Source organism: Saccostrea cucullata, unplaced genomic scaffold, assembly GCF_032062105.1.
Source record: "Saccostrea cucullata isolate Sc308-1 unplaced genomic scaffold, CSIRO_AGI_Scuc_v1 ctg991, whole genome shotgun sequence".
Taxonomy (NCBI): Eukaryota; Metazoa; Mollusca; class Bivalvia; order Ostreida; family Ostreidae; genus Saccostrea; species Saccostrea cuccullata.
The window spans coordinates 1-20,049 of record NW_026933842.1 but is presented as its reverse complement, the minus strand read 5'-3'; the positions used below and the strand labels follow the sequence as shown (position 1 = coordinate 20,049).

At 33.3% G+C, this 20,049-nt stretch overlaps 1 protein-coding gene and 1 non-coding gene across 2 annotated transcripts; one reads left to right on the top strand and one right to left on the bottom strand.

Moving 5' to 3' along the window:
- Window positions 1–1,444: 1,444 nt before the first annotated feature.
- On the top strand, window positions 1,445–1,518 carry Trnaf-gaa (transfer RNA phenylalanine (anticodon GAA)). The gene has a single exon. It is a non-coding gene; the product is annotated as a tRNA-Phe (tRNA).
- A 3,641-nt stretch (window positions 1,519–5,159) lies between these two features.
- LOC134239468 (uncharacterized) lies at window positions 5,160–9,893 on the bottom strand. The gene is made up of 5 exons (XM_062721649.1): window positions 9,712–9,893; window positions 8,578–8,657; window positions 7,897–8,002; window positions 5,840–5,934; window positions 5,160–5,384 (listed from the first exon to the last, which is right to left on the bottom strand). The coding sequence occupies exons 1-5, from the start codon at window positions 9,815–9,817 to the stop codon at window positions 5,205–5,207; spliced, it is 567 nt and encodes a 188-aa protein (XP_062577633.1). The 5' UTR covers window positions 9,818–9,893; the 3' UTR covers window positions 5,160–5,204.
- Between the last annotated feature and the right edge of the window lie 10,156 nt (window positions 9,894–20,049).

The window sequence follows — 20,049 nt, the reverse complement described above, 5'->3', positions numbered from 1 at the left end:
AGAAGATTCTTGAGTTTCTGATTGAAAATATCTATGTGGTTTTTGGAGACCAAGACTTCCAACAATCTATTGGAATTTCCATGGGAACTAATTGCGCTCTGTTATTAGCAGACCTATTTTTGTATTCATATGAAGCAGAATTCATGCAAAATCTTATGCGTGAAAAGAAGAAAACACTTGCTGTGGCCTTCAACACGACCTTCAGATATATCGACGACGTATTGTCAATTAACAATGGTAATTTCTATTCCTACTTCGATACGATATATCCAGGGGACCTTGAGATAAAAGATAAAAGATACCACAGAGTCTGACACATCTGTTTCATACTTGGATATTTTACTTGAAAAGGACGTTAATGGTAACCTAACAACTAAGTTATATGATAAACGTGACGACTTTAACTTTTCTATCGTCAACTTCCCTTACTTATGCAGCAATATTCCTTCATCACCTGCATACGGCGTGTGTATATATCATTTGGTTCGATACGCAAGAGCATGCTCTATGTATGAACAATTTCTAAAACGAGGTAAATTATTGACAAGCAAGTTGATGAAACAAGAATATCAACAGTCATTATTTCGTAAGTTCTATGGTCGATACAATGACCTTGTCAGCAAATAAAATTTATCATTGAGTCAAATGCCGACTGACATTTTTCATACCAATTGTTAGTCCATTATTTATACACTGAATTGACGACAGATTTTCCCGCTATTTCCTGATCATGACAATGAGCACACGGCGGGTGTGACCGGTCAACAGGGGATGCTCCATGGCACCTGATCCCACCTCTGATGTTTCGGGGGTCCGTGTTTGCTCTGCTTTTGTTTTGCATTGTTTTATGGACTTTGAGATTGAATACTGTTCGTTATCTCCATATCCTTCTTACAGTCTTAGAAAATCTTTTACTTATGAATCGATTTTCTTTCCGCAGAAGTAGAAATACTCAAATAGCCATTTATTTTTTCTGTTTATAAAATTGAACAATGCTCTGACATTCTGAGAAAGACATCTTTAAAAGTATTTATAGTCAATGAATGTTCAATATGAGAGTAAAAATTTAAAATAAAGACAATATATAAAACATAATGCTTTAACACACATTATTTGACAACCGTTTGTTCCTGAGTCAGAACAATGAACTGTTCTTATGCATTGCAGAAATAAAGATGGAAGGGAGCATTTCTAGTCAATCAATGTTATTTGTTTAATAGTTTGGTCCGCGGATATCGGAATGGATAGCTCAGTTGGTAGAGCACCTGACTTGAGATGCAGGTCCAGGGTTTGATTCCCGATTCAGCCATCCTTTGGTGCCGTTGACCACCTCTGGAATTGCGGTAGAAAGTCCTGCCAGGGGGTAATAAGAACCTGGGTTGTGTCTTCAAGGGCAAAGACCATTTAAGGTGGGAGGAAGATAATGTTTTGGACCGTGGATATCGGCCTGGATAGCTCAGTTGGTAGAGCACCTGAATGAAAATGCAGGGGTCCCGGGTTCAATTCCCGGCCCAGCCATGCATTTTCTCCCTTCCTGTTACATTTGTATCATTTATCATGTTTGTGCGCTTTCCAAAATAAAAATTCAGTAAGAATCAAATGAATTATGAGTAATAAAAGATTTCATTCTAATGTTAATAATGTAAAAAAAAATCAAAACCAAAAAACCCCGACACATTTAGTTAGGTATGATAAACAAGTGATAATTCGATGATGCAATAGTAAAGTTTAAGAATTCCCATGATTTATTTTCAGCATATCTTTATCTTGCCAAAATTTTTCACAATATTGTCTACTGTGGGAAACCTAATTTGTCTCTATATCAAAATTAAAGTACATGTATGTACTCGGAAACATGGTCAAAACTATTCTACTATTCATTCTGGTTTATCTGTCTCAACTTTTACTGATATATTTTTTAAGGATTAAACGGCAAATTAACAGCTTAGACCTATACATATTCCAAAAACAGTTGTTTGAAATGTGTTTGATCACATTTGGTGCACAAGAGCAGGGCCAACTGATAGTATTTTAAAATTTCTTTTTTATCCGATTTAGGCTGCTGAAAGGAAATGGGGTATAATAAACACTATTTAAGGTAGGATTCTTCTCATATTTCTAATATTTAAGAATTAATGAAATTTTCACAGAATCAAGAAGACAATATCAGTAAGTGATGGTATCAGTGAAATTAAATTTGACCGTTTTATATTGGAGGCAAGGTCAGGTCAAGGTCATTATCTTTCTCCTTGACATTAAGAATAAAAAATAACTGTTGTCAATCATGTGATACCTACTTCTATTTCAAAAGATTAATGATTGTTCTTTTTGCCTAAAAACATATTACTATATCGGGTCTATAGCATGATATTACCAAATTTACATGAATAATTTAACTTAACTGGATATTGGTTAATCCGAATTTTCTCTGTTTTTCTTAACTTTTTTAATAGGATATATTAGTTATTTTCATATGCTTCCTATATTTAACGTTTTCTTATTTTCACATATAATAAAGTAGTCTTAGAAATGTACAAAATGATACAAAAACAAAAAGTTTTGATCGTTTACTATGAGAGAAAAAATACTTTTTATAGATATTTGGCTCAAATCTGCACTTTGATAGGAAGCGTTTAAAAGCTAATAAAGTTCTAGTTTATTTGAAAATCATATTTATTTGATATATTTTGAAAGTTTAATCCCTCATTATTAATCTAACCTACATTTGAAAATTTCTCCAAGTCTTCGATTGTGTAAAAATTATAATTAAATTTATTGTTCTATTATAATTTTGAGAGGCAGAAAAGAAGATATTTTCATTCGCCACTATTCCGCCAAAAATATAGTCCCTGCTAGTTTTCAAACACAGTTTACCATTTCTATTTAAAGTTGTACAATTGTGACGAGGAAAGAAAAATATGGTCTTTTAAATTCCTTACACCTCAATATGTAAGACATATAAGCAAATATGCTTTGAATGTTTCATCTTGTCAGAAACCGGAGAAGAATCCTACCTTAAGCTTATGAGTTCATTAAAAAAATCGGGTGTACGGGATTCTAAAACAGCAAAGGTTGGGAAAGGTTAAGAGAGAGCCTTTCCTGCCGACCGATTACAACTATGTGCTTCTTGGTATTGTAAAAAAAATGCAAAACATCGTAGAGAATACGTTGAGTAAATAATGGGCAAACAATTAATATGAAAACTGTCAGTTAGCATTGATTGATGTAAGGTTGTTTTTGACAAAGCCATTGTATCGGCCTTGAACTTTCGAAATGAAACCGTTAAATGAGATTGCTGATGTTTTTACCCACTTATTTTAGGAAATACTTGCGTATCGAAATATTAAACCCATACGCAGGTGATAAGGGTAAATTGCTACAAAAGTTTTGGAAGACAATTTAAAGCTGAAGTCATCACGTTTATTATAAAGCTTTGTTCAAAAGTTGCCATTCACCTCTATTTCTAGTAAAATATCTAAATGTAAAACCGATCTGTCAGACTATCCAGTATCGTGGATTTCGATCTCACGGGGATAGATCGAGTTGATATACTATTGGAAATATTGTTAGTTGATAATGCCTTGTTAATATACTTAAGCATCTAAATTATGAGCTGAAGGCCACAGTAAGTGTTTCTTCTTCTCATATAGAAGGTTTTGAATAAAATCTGCTTCATATATATTTGATACACAAGAACATGAACATAGACGTCAACGAACAATTTCTTGAACGAGGACAGCTATTGCCAAACAAGTTGATGGATCAAATATATCAACAGTCTCGTTTGAAGTTCTAATTTCACAAGTTCTATGGTCAATACAATGAACTTGTCAGCAAATACAATCTATTATTCTTAAGTAAATGCTGAAGGACGTTTTACGTTCAAATTGTAAAGCCATTATTTACACAGTGAATCATCTATAGATGTTTTCCTTTTTACCCAGCATGACAGATGGTGGGTGTGACCGGTCTGCAGGAGATGTTCACTCCTTAATGGCATCTGATTCCACCTTTGCTGTATTTTTAGGTCCGTGTTTGACTTGCTCCCGATATGTAATGTTTCAGAGGTAGGATCGGGTTTCGAGGAGAAGTAGGCTTGAATCTCTGTTGACCCGTATGGCTTTACTTACTGATCAGGTAGATGGAAAATCAAAGTAGACAAACTTAGTATTGAATCAAAGGAAAGGCAATTGGTATGGGGAAAAACTTCATCCAAAATAAAATACAATTACAAGCTAAATTTGTCATTATAAGGATCATAAATTTGAGGAACATACTTAAAAAAATTATAGTGTATTTTTGATAGGTTAAAGCTGAACACGATTCAAAAAAGAATGTGTCCGCCATATTTGATTGGTCTTTCGCTATATCTGAGGGTTTCTATAGAAAGCCACTCACTTGGTTACTGCTCGGTGTACTTAATCGTCACTGTGCAGACGGACGTATAATATACAAAACTCGTTAGCGACAATAAATAACTGTTTAACTTCTAATCTAGAATAAGATAGCAAAGAAACTTATAACAGTTGCACAGGACTTTGCAGTAAACAGACACAAATACACCTTACTGCAAAAATTAAACCAAGGTAATGCAAGATAACCAGCATGTACACACTTGTACTGATCGCCATTCCTAGCTGATATCCGTAACAATAAAGCAGTCAGGTATAACAAGTGTGAAGAGTATACCCTGGTGCTGATATGACTGAAAATGACGCGTATACCTATTTGCAAATCATTTTCATCTTTAAGATACCAGATTCAAATGAGATCTCTCTATTTGTTATATTATTTTACATAAAAATATGAGTTTTTATGAAAATTATACAATTTCAATAAACTGTATTTCAATGATATAAAAAAAACTAGAGCATGCAATAACCGACGAAAACACCAAAAGTTTATCTAGGTAATTATAAATTATTTTAAAAATAATAAAATAAGAGACAATGCCAGTGTACTAAATAGATTGCCAATTGTCACAAATAGAGGTACATGTATTTGCAAAGGGTATCATTAACATTTCATGAAAATAAAAAAAAAAATATTACTTTACATGATAAATAAAGGTTGAAGTATTTTGGAATGCTTCTCAAAATAATGAGACGGGAAAGACGAACCATTTCTCACTGCCATTTATTGAAAAACAGTTTCTTACAAATAGTATAAAATGGATCCAATTCCTGAACCACATCGGTCACCTATTAACAAACGGACCTTCCTGGGACCCATTGACATGCGCCACGGGGTCCATATCGTGATGCAGCCCGGCTACAAAATCCATTCCAGAATGTGCAGCCAAATTCTTGTTCCGTGATGATACATTTGTCCCTGGCAGGTATCGAATTGTTAGGGAATGATTGTTGTGGAAGGTCGATCTCGATCTAAAATTATTTTTTCTATTTAATCTCTAAGAGTCAGAAATAAAAAAAAAAACAACAGCATTTAATTGGATCTTTTAATAGATATATTTGTATGGCATCCTGATTATGGAAATTGAGAAAGGATGATCAATTTGTGAGAATATGTAAAGATTTATACTTTACATAATACATATTTGATCTTTCAAAAGAGAGAGTGAAGTAAATGTTTACTTTATATATATTTATTTTATTTTCATCATTTTGAAAAAAAATAATAATATAATATAATAATTTTTAAAAATAATTTTTCTATTTTTTCAATTTAAGGTTAAAACAGGTATACAAGTACCAGTAACTGATATTCATGTATTTGAATAAATTAAAATATATATATGGTAGATAATTTTGCATTTTAATAGGAAAATTGTCATGAATCATTATGAATTCGTTATTCTACAGTATTAGAATATATTCACCTCACAAGAGCAGTCGTATCTTCTGATTCTGTTGAAATTGATGGGACTAGCTTCCTGATAGTGATTCACACTTAGTCTGTTATCATTTGGAGAAACTATAAATGAAAAATATTTTGATTTATTGATTGATTGTATATTGTATTATCTTCCATCCAAGAATTTTTTCAGAATTTAATACAAAAAATTTAGAATAAGCTTCTTTTGTAAACGCATCAATTGTTTGCATCTAAGTGTGACTATAAACACAAACATTGTTTTGTTTGTTTTTTTATCTAATTAAGGAAATTGGTTCTGTGTTCAAGATATGATTGCTAACAATAATTTAGTTCTCACTTATTAAAATATTTATAACTCAATATCTTGAATCGTCAAAGATGGGTAAAATGATCAGAACTTGATATTTTATTACAAATTCAACAGTGAATTTTATAATTATCCATTGAATAAAATTGATATTTTCACATATATGCAATCGTTTCGCATAGAAAAAAAATGCAGTTATTAATCCCCCTTTCCACTTTTCAAGGATGTTTAAAAAAAACTACATCGTATAGAAAGCGAAAGTTAATAGACCGTCCTTACACCGATAAAACATGGACTGTGACAGTTGATCCAGAACGATGTTAAAAAATTAAAACTCATCTTTACAATTTTCATTCTTGAATTCACTTGGATAGAACGCGTCACGAAAGCTCAGATCTCGTGTCACTTAGATTGCCATTGCGTTGGGATACGAAAGATAACGTAGTATTTTACAGTTGTTGACTGGGGTATAGAGGGAAAGAGTCGATCTGTTGGACCGAAGTGCAAGCTGTTGCTAAAGGTCGCGGTGTGGCAACGCACTTTGAAAATATTACACACTTTGAAAATTTGTTTCAGAAACGCACTTTGAAAAAATTACGCACTTTGAAAATGTTTTCAAAGTGCGTTAAAAAAATGGGATAAATTCAACGCACTTTAAAATTTTTTTTCAAAGTGCGTTAAATTTGGGACATACTCAACGCACTTTGAAAAAATACTTCAAAGTGCGTTAAGAATGTACATAAATATTTTTGCCATGATGACTTTTAACGCACTTTGAAAGAAATATATATATAAAACAAAAACTCTATACTTAGATTTTACCATCTTCCCAAGTCAAAGGTTTTTGATCCGCTCCGCTCCACATATGAGATCTTAGTAATTCAGAGAAACAATTTGTATTAATTTTATCTTTCGAAAAACGTTTTAATTTACATGTACTCATTTAACCTCATTGGGAACAAGGAGAAGACGAGTAGAAGATCTCTCAGCCCAATTTTTTTTTTCTTATACATTGTACATAACAGTCGGTTGAAAATTGAAAGTGGACCCCCCCATCCCCCCATCAAAGGTAAGCCCCAATTTCCAACGCTTATATATCTATGCAAAACATTTGTGTTGCTGAAACCCCCTTCCCGGTACCGATGCCTATGCTACACCCAAATATTATGTATTTGTACAACTGGTATGACGTTGAAAAATTTTCAATAAAACTTTAGTTTGCATATAAAATGCATGCATACTGGAAACATTAAGTACAGTAAAACATTTAAGAGAGAAAGAATTTTCAAAGTATGGAAGAATCAAAATCGCTCACATTCACATCCTTGAAAGACCTCATCACCAAAGAGTTATCAAACAGGTTCAATTATTCATCATACCTACGATTTGCAAGAATATTGACCAAGCCATACACACTTTTTCAAAGTGCGTTAATATGGTCGATATTAACGCACTTTGAAAAGAAATTTTATTTTTTCAAAGTGCGTTGATGTCGTCCCAAATTTAACGCACTTTGAAAGTTTTTTTTCAAAGTGCGTTGTATAAATACCGCGGGCAACAGTTTGCAATCCGCGGTCATTCGACTGTTTCCCGAGACTATACTGGGTTCTACAATGTATAATTATACACATTTGTGTAAAAACAAACTTTTTTACTTCTAAATTGTAAGTAACAAAAGTTTCTACTTTTCATATAAGTAAGAAATATAAGATTTTGTTCGTTTCATTTTATGTTCTAGGAGTACAAGGACTTGCCATATAAGATGTATCTTTGGCCCTGATTCAGTCTTGTAGCTCCACAGGAATGTAGTTCTCCTCTTCCATAAACCGTTATTAGACCATTAGGGAAAGTAACCCCGCCCTATCAAATATAGGTATATACATGCATATGCATTATATGCACTTTTGTGGTGAAAATCATGAATATTAGATTTACTATAATTTTATAATTATTCTAAAACAGTGAATGCTTTTTGAAAAAGTCTTATAATTTCGATCTTTATTCAAGGTCTTCCAGAAAATGTAATATTAGTGACATTTTTAAATACGGTTTTTTTTTGGGGAAAAAGATTTCAACATTTAATAAATTTGATTTTTTTGTTAGTAGAAATTTGATACATGTGCAGGTTATTGATGCACCGAAGTATATAAAAAAAATACCCGCATATTTGTGGCAATATATCATTTAAATTTAAGGAGTAAGGGTCTATGCCAAGAGAAATAACTCCTAACTCAAAATTCACTTTATTCCATGTATCTTTTTCATGTCTGTTGCTTAATAATTAACAATTCATGTTTACTTAGAATTTTTCTTTTTTATCACAAATACAGGAAAATATTCATTTTAGAAAACAAAATAAAAATTATTTATCAGAGGATCGACAATTAGGATTATTTTACATCTTAATATTTAAGATTGTTTACATGTAAACTTACCTTGATATTTCTAATTACTTGAATTTGAAAGACAGCCTCGGAGTCCGATACTCTGGAAAATCGCACAATTCCACTAAATGCTGAAAATAAAATCGGAAAAGAAAAAAAAATAATCATCTTCTTAATAAAAATTTGCATATTTAAGAAAATATTTAAAAAAAAATATCAATGTCGTTTGACTGACTGAATGAACGTTGTTTTCGTCTATTCGAAATAGAACTATTTTCATGTAAATAGAGATGTGCCACGTACTAGTATGCTAGAGAAGGATTTCAATTTTACATCTATTTCCAATACTTTTCCGGGCCTATATCAATCCATGACTGTTTTATGATACGAGTATATTTATTTACAAATATTTCAATTTCCAACGTTTTGTCCGAGATGTGAAAAAATAATTATTTTTTTCTGCATAAATGTTGGTTCATCGATAGGCGTGGTTAAAAAAAAATCACGTGCGAGGCGGGACGAATAGAGATCTATAGAAACGGGGCGTGTAGCACGTGAATTTGTTGACTTAGAAGAATGTAAATATAAGGAATAACTGTCAATTTTTTTGGTTCCATGACGATGATTAATCGATTGGCTTGCGTACTTGATAATGTTCTGTTTATGCACATTAACACGCAAGCCAATCGATTGATCACATCATAAAACCAAAATATTAGACAGTTATTCCTTAATCTAATCAAAGATTGACAAGAATTGTTTTAAGACAAACTGAAGTAGTACTTAGGCTGGCAGGTCTGCAATTAGGATTGTGCCTAAAACATACTATAAGTCTTATAACTCTACTTTTAAGTCAAAACTTAAGCAAGCGTTAAGTAACGAGCTAGCACTTGGCTGTCGTGTCCGTTAACTTTTAAAGTGAAAATAATCCTTCTTACTATCAATTTTTTTAAAAATAAAATTATAGTAAAGTTGAAAATTTTAATAATTGAGACCAAATATATAGCGAAAGAAATAATGGTTTACATGTACTTGAGAAGAAAGAGATTTGCTTGAAATATAAAACAGACGGACATACGGACGGACGGAGCAAAAACTAAATACCCCGAAGCTTCGATTATGAGGGTATACAAAATCATGCAATGACTGACAAATGTAATTATACATTAATATATATGTACCTACCGTGATCATTCCTACAGAAACGCGACTGATCATGTTCTATAAAAGGTGTACATCCAAATACAAAATGAACCAAGTGGCAGAATAACAACACAAAGACGGCTTGCATGATTGTTTCAAAATATTAAGATAAATCTGTTGAATGAAAACCTGTAAGGTCCATTTATATAGACTGAGATACTTGTACTTTCCACAAATATTCATTTTTTGGGAATTAAAGGCTGGTCATGTTTTTCTTATGTGCAGAAAATGTTAAACAGGTAATTTATTTTAATGTCGTAAGTCAGACGTACAAAGAGAAGGAAATGACTAAACTGCGCACCAATGCGATTTTTTTTTTTTTAAAGTTTTTGACAATTTAATCGTTTGTTTTAATGTTCAATGTTTTAGTACTTGCTTTCCTTTTTAAATTTCAGATTAAATGTTGTTTTGAGGTTTTGACAGTAATTTTTAAAATTTTATAAATAATAGAAGTATTACTCTGATTATCGATTGATAACTAGACAGAAAAAAAACCCAAAAAGCAAATATTCTGCAAAAAGTACATGTAAGTTTATTACCTGGTGGAGGAGGGAGTTATTGTGTCATTGCATGCACTTATAATAATATGATTGAAGTAAAATCTTTGATCCGCTCCTCTATGGTTTTTTTTTTCCTTTGTCGCTAAAGGAGGCGATGATAAAAACAGAGGAGCGGATCAAGGTTCTGATTTTAATCCGATTGTTTCCACAACAGAAAGGTGTACATGTATTACATTGTACGTGTAAATGAATAACCGAAGAATACAGATATATTTGTTTATAGATTTCTTTTTAGTTGAGAGCCTTGAGTAAGTTCCCCTTCATTGTCATGATAATCTAGAAATACAAGTGTGTAAAAAAAAAAATTTTATGAAACATTTTTTTAAATTTCCTAATCTCTTTTATACAAGGTAATGCAAAAAAAAAAAAAAAAAAAAAAAAAAATGGAATCTAAAGTGCAGTTTTTAACGCTGTATTAATTTTAACCACTTTTCTGGATTGATTAGTGGAGTTTTAATTGCCGTTTTATATATGATTAATTTTACGCAAATCTAATAAATGTCATTTAATCGTTTTGAACCCTTGAACTTAAACCAAAGAAGAAAACTAAATGAATAAAAGTACAGCTTAACTTGTTTCTTCTCTACATAGAGTTAAAAAATGTCAACATTAATTTTGATTTTTTCGGTGAATTGTGGGGGGAGAGAGAGAGAGAGAGAGAGTAAAAATTGTACATAAATGAACTTTAACTATGTTTCAACAACGGTTTTTTTTTTGAGAAAAAAAGGTCCCTTGTATGTTTTGAATGAACAGTGGGCAATTTAAATACAATCACGAATTGTACATGTTTCAAATATACTCAACAAAAAAAAAAAAAAGAAACGCATATTCAGATTAAACTTGATAATCTTAGTTTTCAGTTTACTTCTTATTTTTTTATTAGTGATTTTAGAGGGTTTTGATAAAAATCAAAAATGTCCTGTGTTGCGAGTAGAAAAGTGAAGTTTATGTCATTGTCGACGCCTCCAAATTTTAGCAGCATACCGTCGAAAACATCCATATGTCCTTTGCAACGTCTAAGCGGAACTGGATTTCTAATGTACGGATGTTGTGCACAAATACCAGCTCCTCTTAGTCTCTTGCGAACAATTTATGCACTTTAATGCTGATTTTTTCATCCAGCAATTGTAGCAGCAGTTTTTACAGCAGTTCTGAATCGCATGAGGTGCTGAAAAAAAGGGGGGGTCTGACGGTCCTTCCTGGGTGTGGTTACCTGCGGATGGCCAATTCTTGGTAGTCCGACGTATGTTTAACGGCTGCAAAGCCCATTATGTGTTTCAATTTGCAGTTGAAACTTCCTGTTGCGTAGCTCCATTTAGTATCATCGTTAGCCTTGTTGTGTTCATCTTTGTTTCGGCGTGGCATTGCAGCATCAACACTGCAATCAAATCTTAAATATGGGTTTAATAGGAGTGATAATAGTTTCTCTAAATCCAAAATATCAACGAAAATAGACATACGATTTAGAAGAAATCAGGAAAAACAATACTTTCATAAACACGTTTAATCAAAGGAGATAATTCAACACTTGGGTTTTAAAACCCCATGTTGTCCTTTAAATAGGTCACAGGTATCCAATGATATAAAATATAGTTGTTCCATGTACATTTAAAAAATTTCTTTGACTAGTAAAACAATATGCGTTTCTTTTTTTGTTGAGTATATATTCACTGTCATTGTACTCCTTTGTACAGAGTGATGCAGAACGAAGAGAAACGATCAAGTCTTTACTTTAAACCTCCTTCATTGCTTTCTTTAGTATTCTACGTTAAAATCGTTGTCATCACATTGTCATTATTTTGAAATCATGATGAAGACTATTTGATCATATTCCTGGGGGACAGGGTAAGGTTACTTTTTAATTATAACGAATAACCTCTGACTACATGTACATGTATATATTGGGTACGTATAGGGAACACATTAAAAAAATCTTCTCAAGATTAATTTTAGGGTTGCATTATGTACATGTAATATCAATGTAAGATCACATTCAAAAAAATCAAACTGAGAAAAAAAACATTATGATAGTAGATCTATATAAAAAAACAAAACAAAACATAAACTCCAATCCCATGTAAAACATGAAAACCTGTTTCATGTGTGCGGGTGTGGGGAGGGGGTGTTCGTTGTCTTAAAGCTTCTAAATCTTCATTACTTTCAGACAAACTTTACACAGAGGGTGCGTGTGTCCCAGGTCCCTTTTTATTTATTTTGTATATACATTTAATGACTCTGCAAATTCTAGTGGAGGGAGGGGTCCGGACCCCCTCCCCCTAGATCTGCGCATGCATATTTGTTCAAATGGTGAACTCTTATAAGTAATGTTTAGAGAAGCATCGATTGCAATTGAGATAAAATTTTACAAAATATGTACATTTACATGGGGAAAAAAGGGGGGGGGTTAAGATTATTTTTCAAATAGTATTCCTAACCCTTTTGTGGATGAAGCCATAATATGGATTGAATTTTAATTTCCCTTCCAGAATCTAGAGTACATATGTATTTCTTCATTTTCAAGATGCAGCAAATATTAATTTTATTATTCTGTAGGAAAAAAAAGATAAAAATAGAGCATGGTAAATAAAAAAAAAGATATTTATTCATATATATTTACTGCCAAATTCAAGCTAGCTTTGTCCCCGATTATCTCACCTTGAAACTAAATATATAATGTTAATCCTCAACATCTAATTAAAAATAATGAGGAGTATGTGCTCATTATAATAATTGTACAATGCGGACTTGTCGACCTGTGTAGCGAAATTCATGTGTATGTATAAATTACTCTTAATTCTTTTCTATTCTGCTTTATTAAAGTCCAGAAATATATCAAAGCTCTATCTAGATTTATGCCTGATTCGACAATTTGTACTAGGGATTATTTTAAAGTAGACACGAGACTTGTAATAGCATGATATTAAATGGTAAGGTTATTGCGACATTGACTTTTTTGAATAAGATGTTTTTGCTTTGGTTTTCTAAACTACAAAGGAATTGACATGTGCCTTTGAAATGCACTGAAAAAAAAATGTTTTTTCTCCATCATCGTTTGAAAAATCTTGTGATAAGGGTAAGAAATAATATTTAATCTTTATAGTGAATGAAAGGAACGAGCACTAATTATACGAGTTGTTCCGGTTTTTTTTTCCTTTTTAGAATTAAATGTCTTTGAATATAAATACTTCAACAAAATGTTGTTCATTAGAAAATCAGATTAAAATCATAAACCTGACTGTAGTCGTCGAACAAGTATAATGTGCTAAGCTAAGTGCATTTCAAAAGGCGTCACAAGGGGAGGAGGGGGGGGGGCTCGCAAATCAAAACCAAAATAATATTGCCAAAGCACAAAATACATTTTAAAAGAAAGTTAATTTAATTTACAATAGTTTCCTGTCAGCCAATGTTAAAGAATACGTTAAATTAAACACATATCGAATATTGATTTCTTTTTGTAAAAAAAATCAATATTATAATACCTTGATCGGGATCGAGATTCGCAAGTGAATTTGATCACGTTGTCGCCTGCAAAAGTAAGTCATAGGTTTTAATTTGCAAGGTCGATTTATTAAAAGTTAAAACTCTTCCTGATTATCATTTATACAGTGTATGCATTTTTATAAATTCATAGCTACAATTGACGAGCAATTTAAAAATCTTGCAAATATTTACTAAAAGATCCATGTTGCAAGTCAATTGTGCATAATCCTTGATTGAATTTCACATTGTAATGGAATGAACATTGAAAAAACGATAAGTTTGAATTGTGGCCTTAACCGGGTCAGTGCGTGACTCACAAATAATGATTCCTAGCTACATGTAAAAGGTCATTATCAGATTACTACCAATAACATTACTTTGCCTTCTGTTGACTAAATATAGTATACTGTAGGCAGTCTGATGAAAAATCAAACCTCCACTGGCTCCTTTTTAATTATTTTGATTGTCGCAAGAATCATCAGAATAACAAGAGACCCATGGGCCACATCGTTTACCTGAGAAGCTTTGACCATTCTGTTCTTTACCAGATTTCCCCCTTGTTATACATAATGCATTCCCACCCTACCCCACTGATCATAATTTAGACATTTTGAAATCTACACTACCCCATGATCCTTCCATGGGCACATATGATATGTTTCAGCTTTTTTGGCCTAGTGGTTCCTGAGAAGAAGATTTTCAAAGATTTTTCCTATATATTGCTATGTAAAACTTTGATTCCCCTATAATGGCTCCACCCTTCCCCCGGGGGTCATGATTCCTACAATTTAGAATTTACACTACCCCAGAATGCTTCCACAAAAGCTTCACTTTTTCTGGCCCAGTGGTTCTTGAGAAGAAGATTTTCAAAGATTTTTCCTATATATTTCTATATAAAACTTTGATTCCCCATTGTGGTCCCGCCCTTCCCCCGGGGGTCATTATTTGAACAATTTAGAATCTACATTATACCAGGATGCTTCCACATAAGTTTCAGCTTTTCTGGCCCAGTGGTTCTTGAGAAGAAGATTTTCAAAGATTTTTCCTATATATTTCTATGTAAAACTTTGATACCCCATTTTGGCCCCGCCCTTCCCCCGGGGGTCATGATTTGAACGATGTAGAATTTACACTACACCAGGATGCTTCCACATAAGTTTCAGCTTTTCTGGCCTAGTGATTCTTGAGAAGATTTTCAAAGATTTTTCCTATATATTTCTATATAAAAATTTGATTCCCCATTGTGGCCCCACCCTTCCCCCGGGGGTCATGATTTGAACAATTTAGAATCTACATTATACCAGGATGCTTCCACATAAGTTTCAGCTTTTCTGGCCCAGTGGTTCTTGAGAAGAAGATTTTCAAAGATTTTTCCTATATATTTCTATGTAAAACTTGGATTCCCCATTGTGGCCCCGCCCTTCTCCCGGGGGTCATGATGTAAACAATTTAGAGTCTACACTATACCAGGATGCTTCCACATAAGTTTCAGCTTTTCTGGCCCAGTGGTTCTTAAGAAGAAGATTTTCAAAGATTTTTCCTATATATTTCTATATAAAACTTTGATTCCCCATTGTGGCCCCGCCCTTCCCCCGGGGGTCATGATTTGAACAATTTAGAATCTACACTACCCCAGGATGCTTCCACATAAGTTTCAGCTTTACTGGCCCAGTGGTTCTTGAGAAGAAGATTTTTTAATGACCCAACCCTATTTTTCTCTTTTCTTGATTATCTCCCCTTGCGAGGGGATATGTCCCTTCATTTTAACAATTTAAATTCCCCTTTACCCAAGGATGCTTTGTACTAAGTTTGGTCAAAATTGGCCCAGTGGTTCTTGAGAAGAAGTCGAAAATGTGAAAAGTTTACAGACGGACAGACAGACGGACAGATGGACGGACGACGGACAAAATGTGATCAGAAAAGCTCACTTGAGCCTTCGGCTCAGGTGAGCTAAAAAGGATAAAAAGAAGTTTTGATTTTTATCAGACTGTCTAAAAAGCCTTTCAAAATCGAGGTATATGTTAAAGACCAGTATAATAGCATATAGGGTTATTGCATGGTGAATATTCAAATTGAATGAGTCGAGCTGGCTTTAGGTACAATAGTCCGAGATGTCTGACGTTTTCAGGCTTTTTTTACGATTTTGATATTTTACGTGCCAGGAAAACGTCAGAACCGGTGGGAATTTCGCCGTCTCCATCCGGAGCCTATTTTCGATACTAGCGAACAGAATACCAAACTTACAATTTATCAATAGCACAATGCCTTAAGTATACTCACCAATATCGATGAAAAGAAGACATCACTCCACATTTCGATACAGATCTTGCAAAATTTTAAAACTCGATGGTATGAAAAATATTGTCACTGGACTGAATATTTTATAAACTACCTATAAACACTATGTTGATGAGTCTAAAGGCATTGTACCATTGATAAATTTTGAATTCAACATTTAATTCGGTTCGCAAGTATCGAAAATCAACCCGAGAATGCCACCTCCAGATGGAGGCGGCGAATTCCCAGTTTTCGTAATGGCACCGGTGTAAAGACGAATAATGACCCCCATTGAATAATGACCGGGGGTCATTTTTCAACGACAAAAAATGACCCCCCACCCGTAGAAAAAAATCATTTTTTGTAGAGAAAGAGTCCTGGGGGTCATTATTTTACATGTTAGTCCTATAAGAAATTGACCCCCATTGAAAAATTACCCCCTTTAAAGTGACACAAAATTTATAACAGGTGAAAGGGAAAAATATGCTGTATATTATAATTGTTCTTCCTTCGAGTAATTCATGCATTTGTTCGAACTTCAAATGGATTTGATCTTTGTTCTTTAGCACGTAGGGGTAATAAAGTTCCTCATTTCTCTCTGCCGAATTATTGATAAACCAGTTTTAAGCAATTAACATCAATCAATTAATCTTCATTTCTCTGATAAAGGAACACACCTAGAAAATCAAAGATGGTATATGTAAATGGATCAAACGGACGCTGCAGATGAAATTTATGAACATAATTTTTTTTTCTTTACTGACTTCATTGATACGTTGTTTCAGAAAAAAAATATTTGTTGGGAAAAAGTAGAAATTTGTAGCAGACAAATCGGTGCGTACAAATAATTTGTCATAGTAATTTGTTCGAATTAATAAGGTTTCATTCGGACAAACACTTTATCTTTTTATACTCGGACACTTCCATGTTTTCTCTACCGATAATGACAACCGAATGTCCGAGAAAATCAAGGCGGGAAGCTCGAGCGACGTCTGGAGCAACTTCAAATAATCATTTCATCTTCTTGCCATCATTTGAACTACCGATATAAAAGGGCAATTTGCACACACACAGAGAGAGAGAGAGAGAGAGAGAGAGAGAGAGAGAGAGAGCTTGAGCTTTTCCATAATTTTAAATGTATGAATAAACTTTATTAAGAAATAAATTTTTTAATATTCTTTTCACAATATACACTCTATGATATATTTTTACAGCTAAACTAATTTTACATTTTCTGTAACCAGAAAAATACAAAAAGTCGTATAAAATAATTAAGAGATTCACGTAGTCTTTGAATACTTAAATTGTGTTTGAGAAGAGATTCTTTAATTGTCAAGTAAATAAAAGAATGGAGGCGTACAAGGCAAGGACAATACCCCGCTCTCAGAAAAGACATTTCTCAATTCCGAAAGTTATATTTTTCAAAATTGTATTGTTTATATCATCTTTTACACATTTAATTCTGTATTTCATTGTTTTAATATTTTATTAATAATTTATTTTTCACTCATGTTTTTAAAGATACGTTAAATCAAAAAAAAAAAAAAAAAAAAAGAAAAAGCTTCATGTATGATTCGAACTCTCTCTATAGTGCAGAGTTTGGTGCAATACCGACTGCTTTAACCACTACGCTACGAAGTATACACATTATCAACGTTTGTCAGTGTGATTTAAATGAACGGGTTTGTTGAAGCGTAAATTTTTTCAGAAATTTTCGATTGTCATATAGAATGGGTTCAGATTCCATTTTTTGGACGAATGAAATGGATTTCGCATTTACGTTCCCATCATTTAAGCGTTAACGAAGAATGGAGACTTGACCCATTCGTGTTCAAAATTCATTTTTTATAGGCAAGGCCGTAACTACCATTGAGGCAAGTAGGCAAATGCCTCACTGAAATTTTACAGTTTTCTAAAATGTGAAAAAGTTTTACATTGAACTAATATGAAACATAAAATTGTGTGTCTTCATAGTAAATAAATATTTTCAACTTTTGTTTCAATTTCTCCAAATCGTTCATCTCACCAGTTTTCGATTTAGAACGCATGTAAAATATAATTCAAAACGTTTGTTTTGTAAATTGTTGAAGATTTTCTCATTCATATTGAGACACTACTACTTGCCGATGGAGGGCTGCGCTGGACTTTCCGGGTCATTAAAGATGATTGAAGAGTGAGAGAACTTTTTTGTGTCATCTCTTACTGTGGCATACAATGTAGGACCTCGGATTTTACGGTCTCATCCGAAGGACCAGTCTCCACATCCTGTAGTGGGATTCGAACCCGCGATGTAAGGATCAACTCCTTAGTCTGCGACTCTACAGCATACGCTATAACCACTGTGCCATGCGGGCGACAAAATACTTTCCAAGATTAAATCTTTTGTTTTCTAATACCCAGGTTTCAGGATCCCCCTCCCCCTGGAAACCCCCATCACTGACCATCAGGTACTACCCTTGCCCCGTCTGGAACTAAAATGCCCAGCACCTTTGCCTCACTAAATATTTGAGCCTAGTTACGGCCTTGATAGCTCTAGTAAACCCATTTGCAACTAAATATGCTTAACTGTCAACTTTGAAATAAAGTTTATCAAATAATAAGTCGTTCAGTAAAATAAATTGATAAAATGTTATGAAGATGACATTACTGAGAACATGATTTTAGAAAAATATATCTTTTCTGTGAATTCTGAAAATTGAAAAAATATTTTGTCTCAGAGCGGGGGATTGTCCACGTTTTATACGCCCTCTTTCTTTCTTTTTAACAGTCCTCCTTGTAATGTTTGCTTAAAGAATGATATTCCTCTTGTTTTTAGAAATCAAACCATGCAACAATCAGGTTTAAATACTCTTTAATGGGAAAAATTAATTTTTCTTTCATTTCAACTTTTAGCTTGTATAAGTTTGGCAAATCCTATCTGACAATGAAAGAGGAGGAAATTTTTACACCCCCCCCCCCACACACACACACAAAGAGAAGATTACGTTAAATCAAAACAACCCCCCCCCCCCAAAAAAAAATAAAATAAATGAAAAGCAAAAATATAAATAAAACTTTATACCTTTCAATAATACTGAAAGAGGCTCTGGATAAAATATTGAAACGAAGTTAAGCCTTCACACAAATACTATCACATCATAACTTACTTCGCCATGATTAAAGCATACTTTAAATGTTGGTGGGGGTATACTTGAAAGTATTGTGGCAAAGTAACAGTTGAAACTTAGTATAATAAGAGATTACTTTAAGCTTATTTTTAGTCCATCCTTATAGAAAAATAAAGGTAGGGTAGTTTTTTGTTGTTGCTTTTGTTGATAATCGACTTCCTCCTAAATAATTAAGGGGTGGGGTGGGTATAACACCTAAAAGTACCACCAAATTTGACCTTTTGACTTTTACCTTGGAGTTTGTCCAATTTTACACAAAATGCCAAATTTTTACTTTGGCCATAACTTTTAAACGGTAGATACTAGTACTCTCATACTTCACATATGTATTATTTTTTTTGGCATGACCTTTCATTGGATACTAGAAACTTTGACCTTTTGACCTTGACCTTGGAGATTTCCGTACTTATGAAAAAAAAAACTTTAACCTTTGCCATAACTTGTGAACGGTAAGGGCTAAGGTTTTCATACTTCACATATGTAATCCTTGTTACATTAGTAGTATAAGGGGTCTAGCCGGCCGGGTCAACTGAGTGCACTTTTGGGGCTGAGGGGGTTCAACTGAGTGCAGCCCCTGTGAGGGATAGCCGGGTCAAGGGAGTGCAGATTAGGGGGGGTCTGTGGGGGATAGCCCGGTCAATTCAGTACATATAGCCCCCTAAATACGGGGGTGTTTCACACTGTGTTTACATTATACTATATACGCTGCTACTAAGACCTGTTGCATCATCTTTTTTATACCTGTTGCATCATCTTTTTTATACTTGTTGCACCATCTTTTTTATACCTGTTACATCATCTGTAAGGGGGCCGTGTGCAAAAATAGGTTGGACTTA

Excerpts from the sequence above, each read along its gene's own strand:
- LOC134239468 (XM_062721649.1), bottom strand. The coding sequence starts at position 9,817 with ATGCAAGCCGTCTTTGTGTTGTTATTCTGCCACTTGGTTCATTTTGTA. Across the intron at positions 8,658-9,711 it reads TTTCTGTAGGAATGATCACG|CATTTAGTGGAATTGTGCGA; the intron begins GTAGGTACATAT and ends TTTTATTTTCAG. Across the intron at positions 5,935-7,896 it reads CCAAAGATACATCTTATATG|TTTCTCCAAATGATAACAGA; the intron begins GCAAGTCCTTGT and ends TTTCATTTATAG.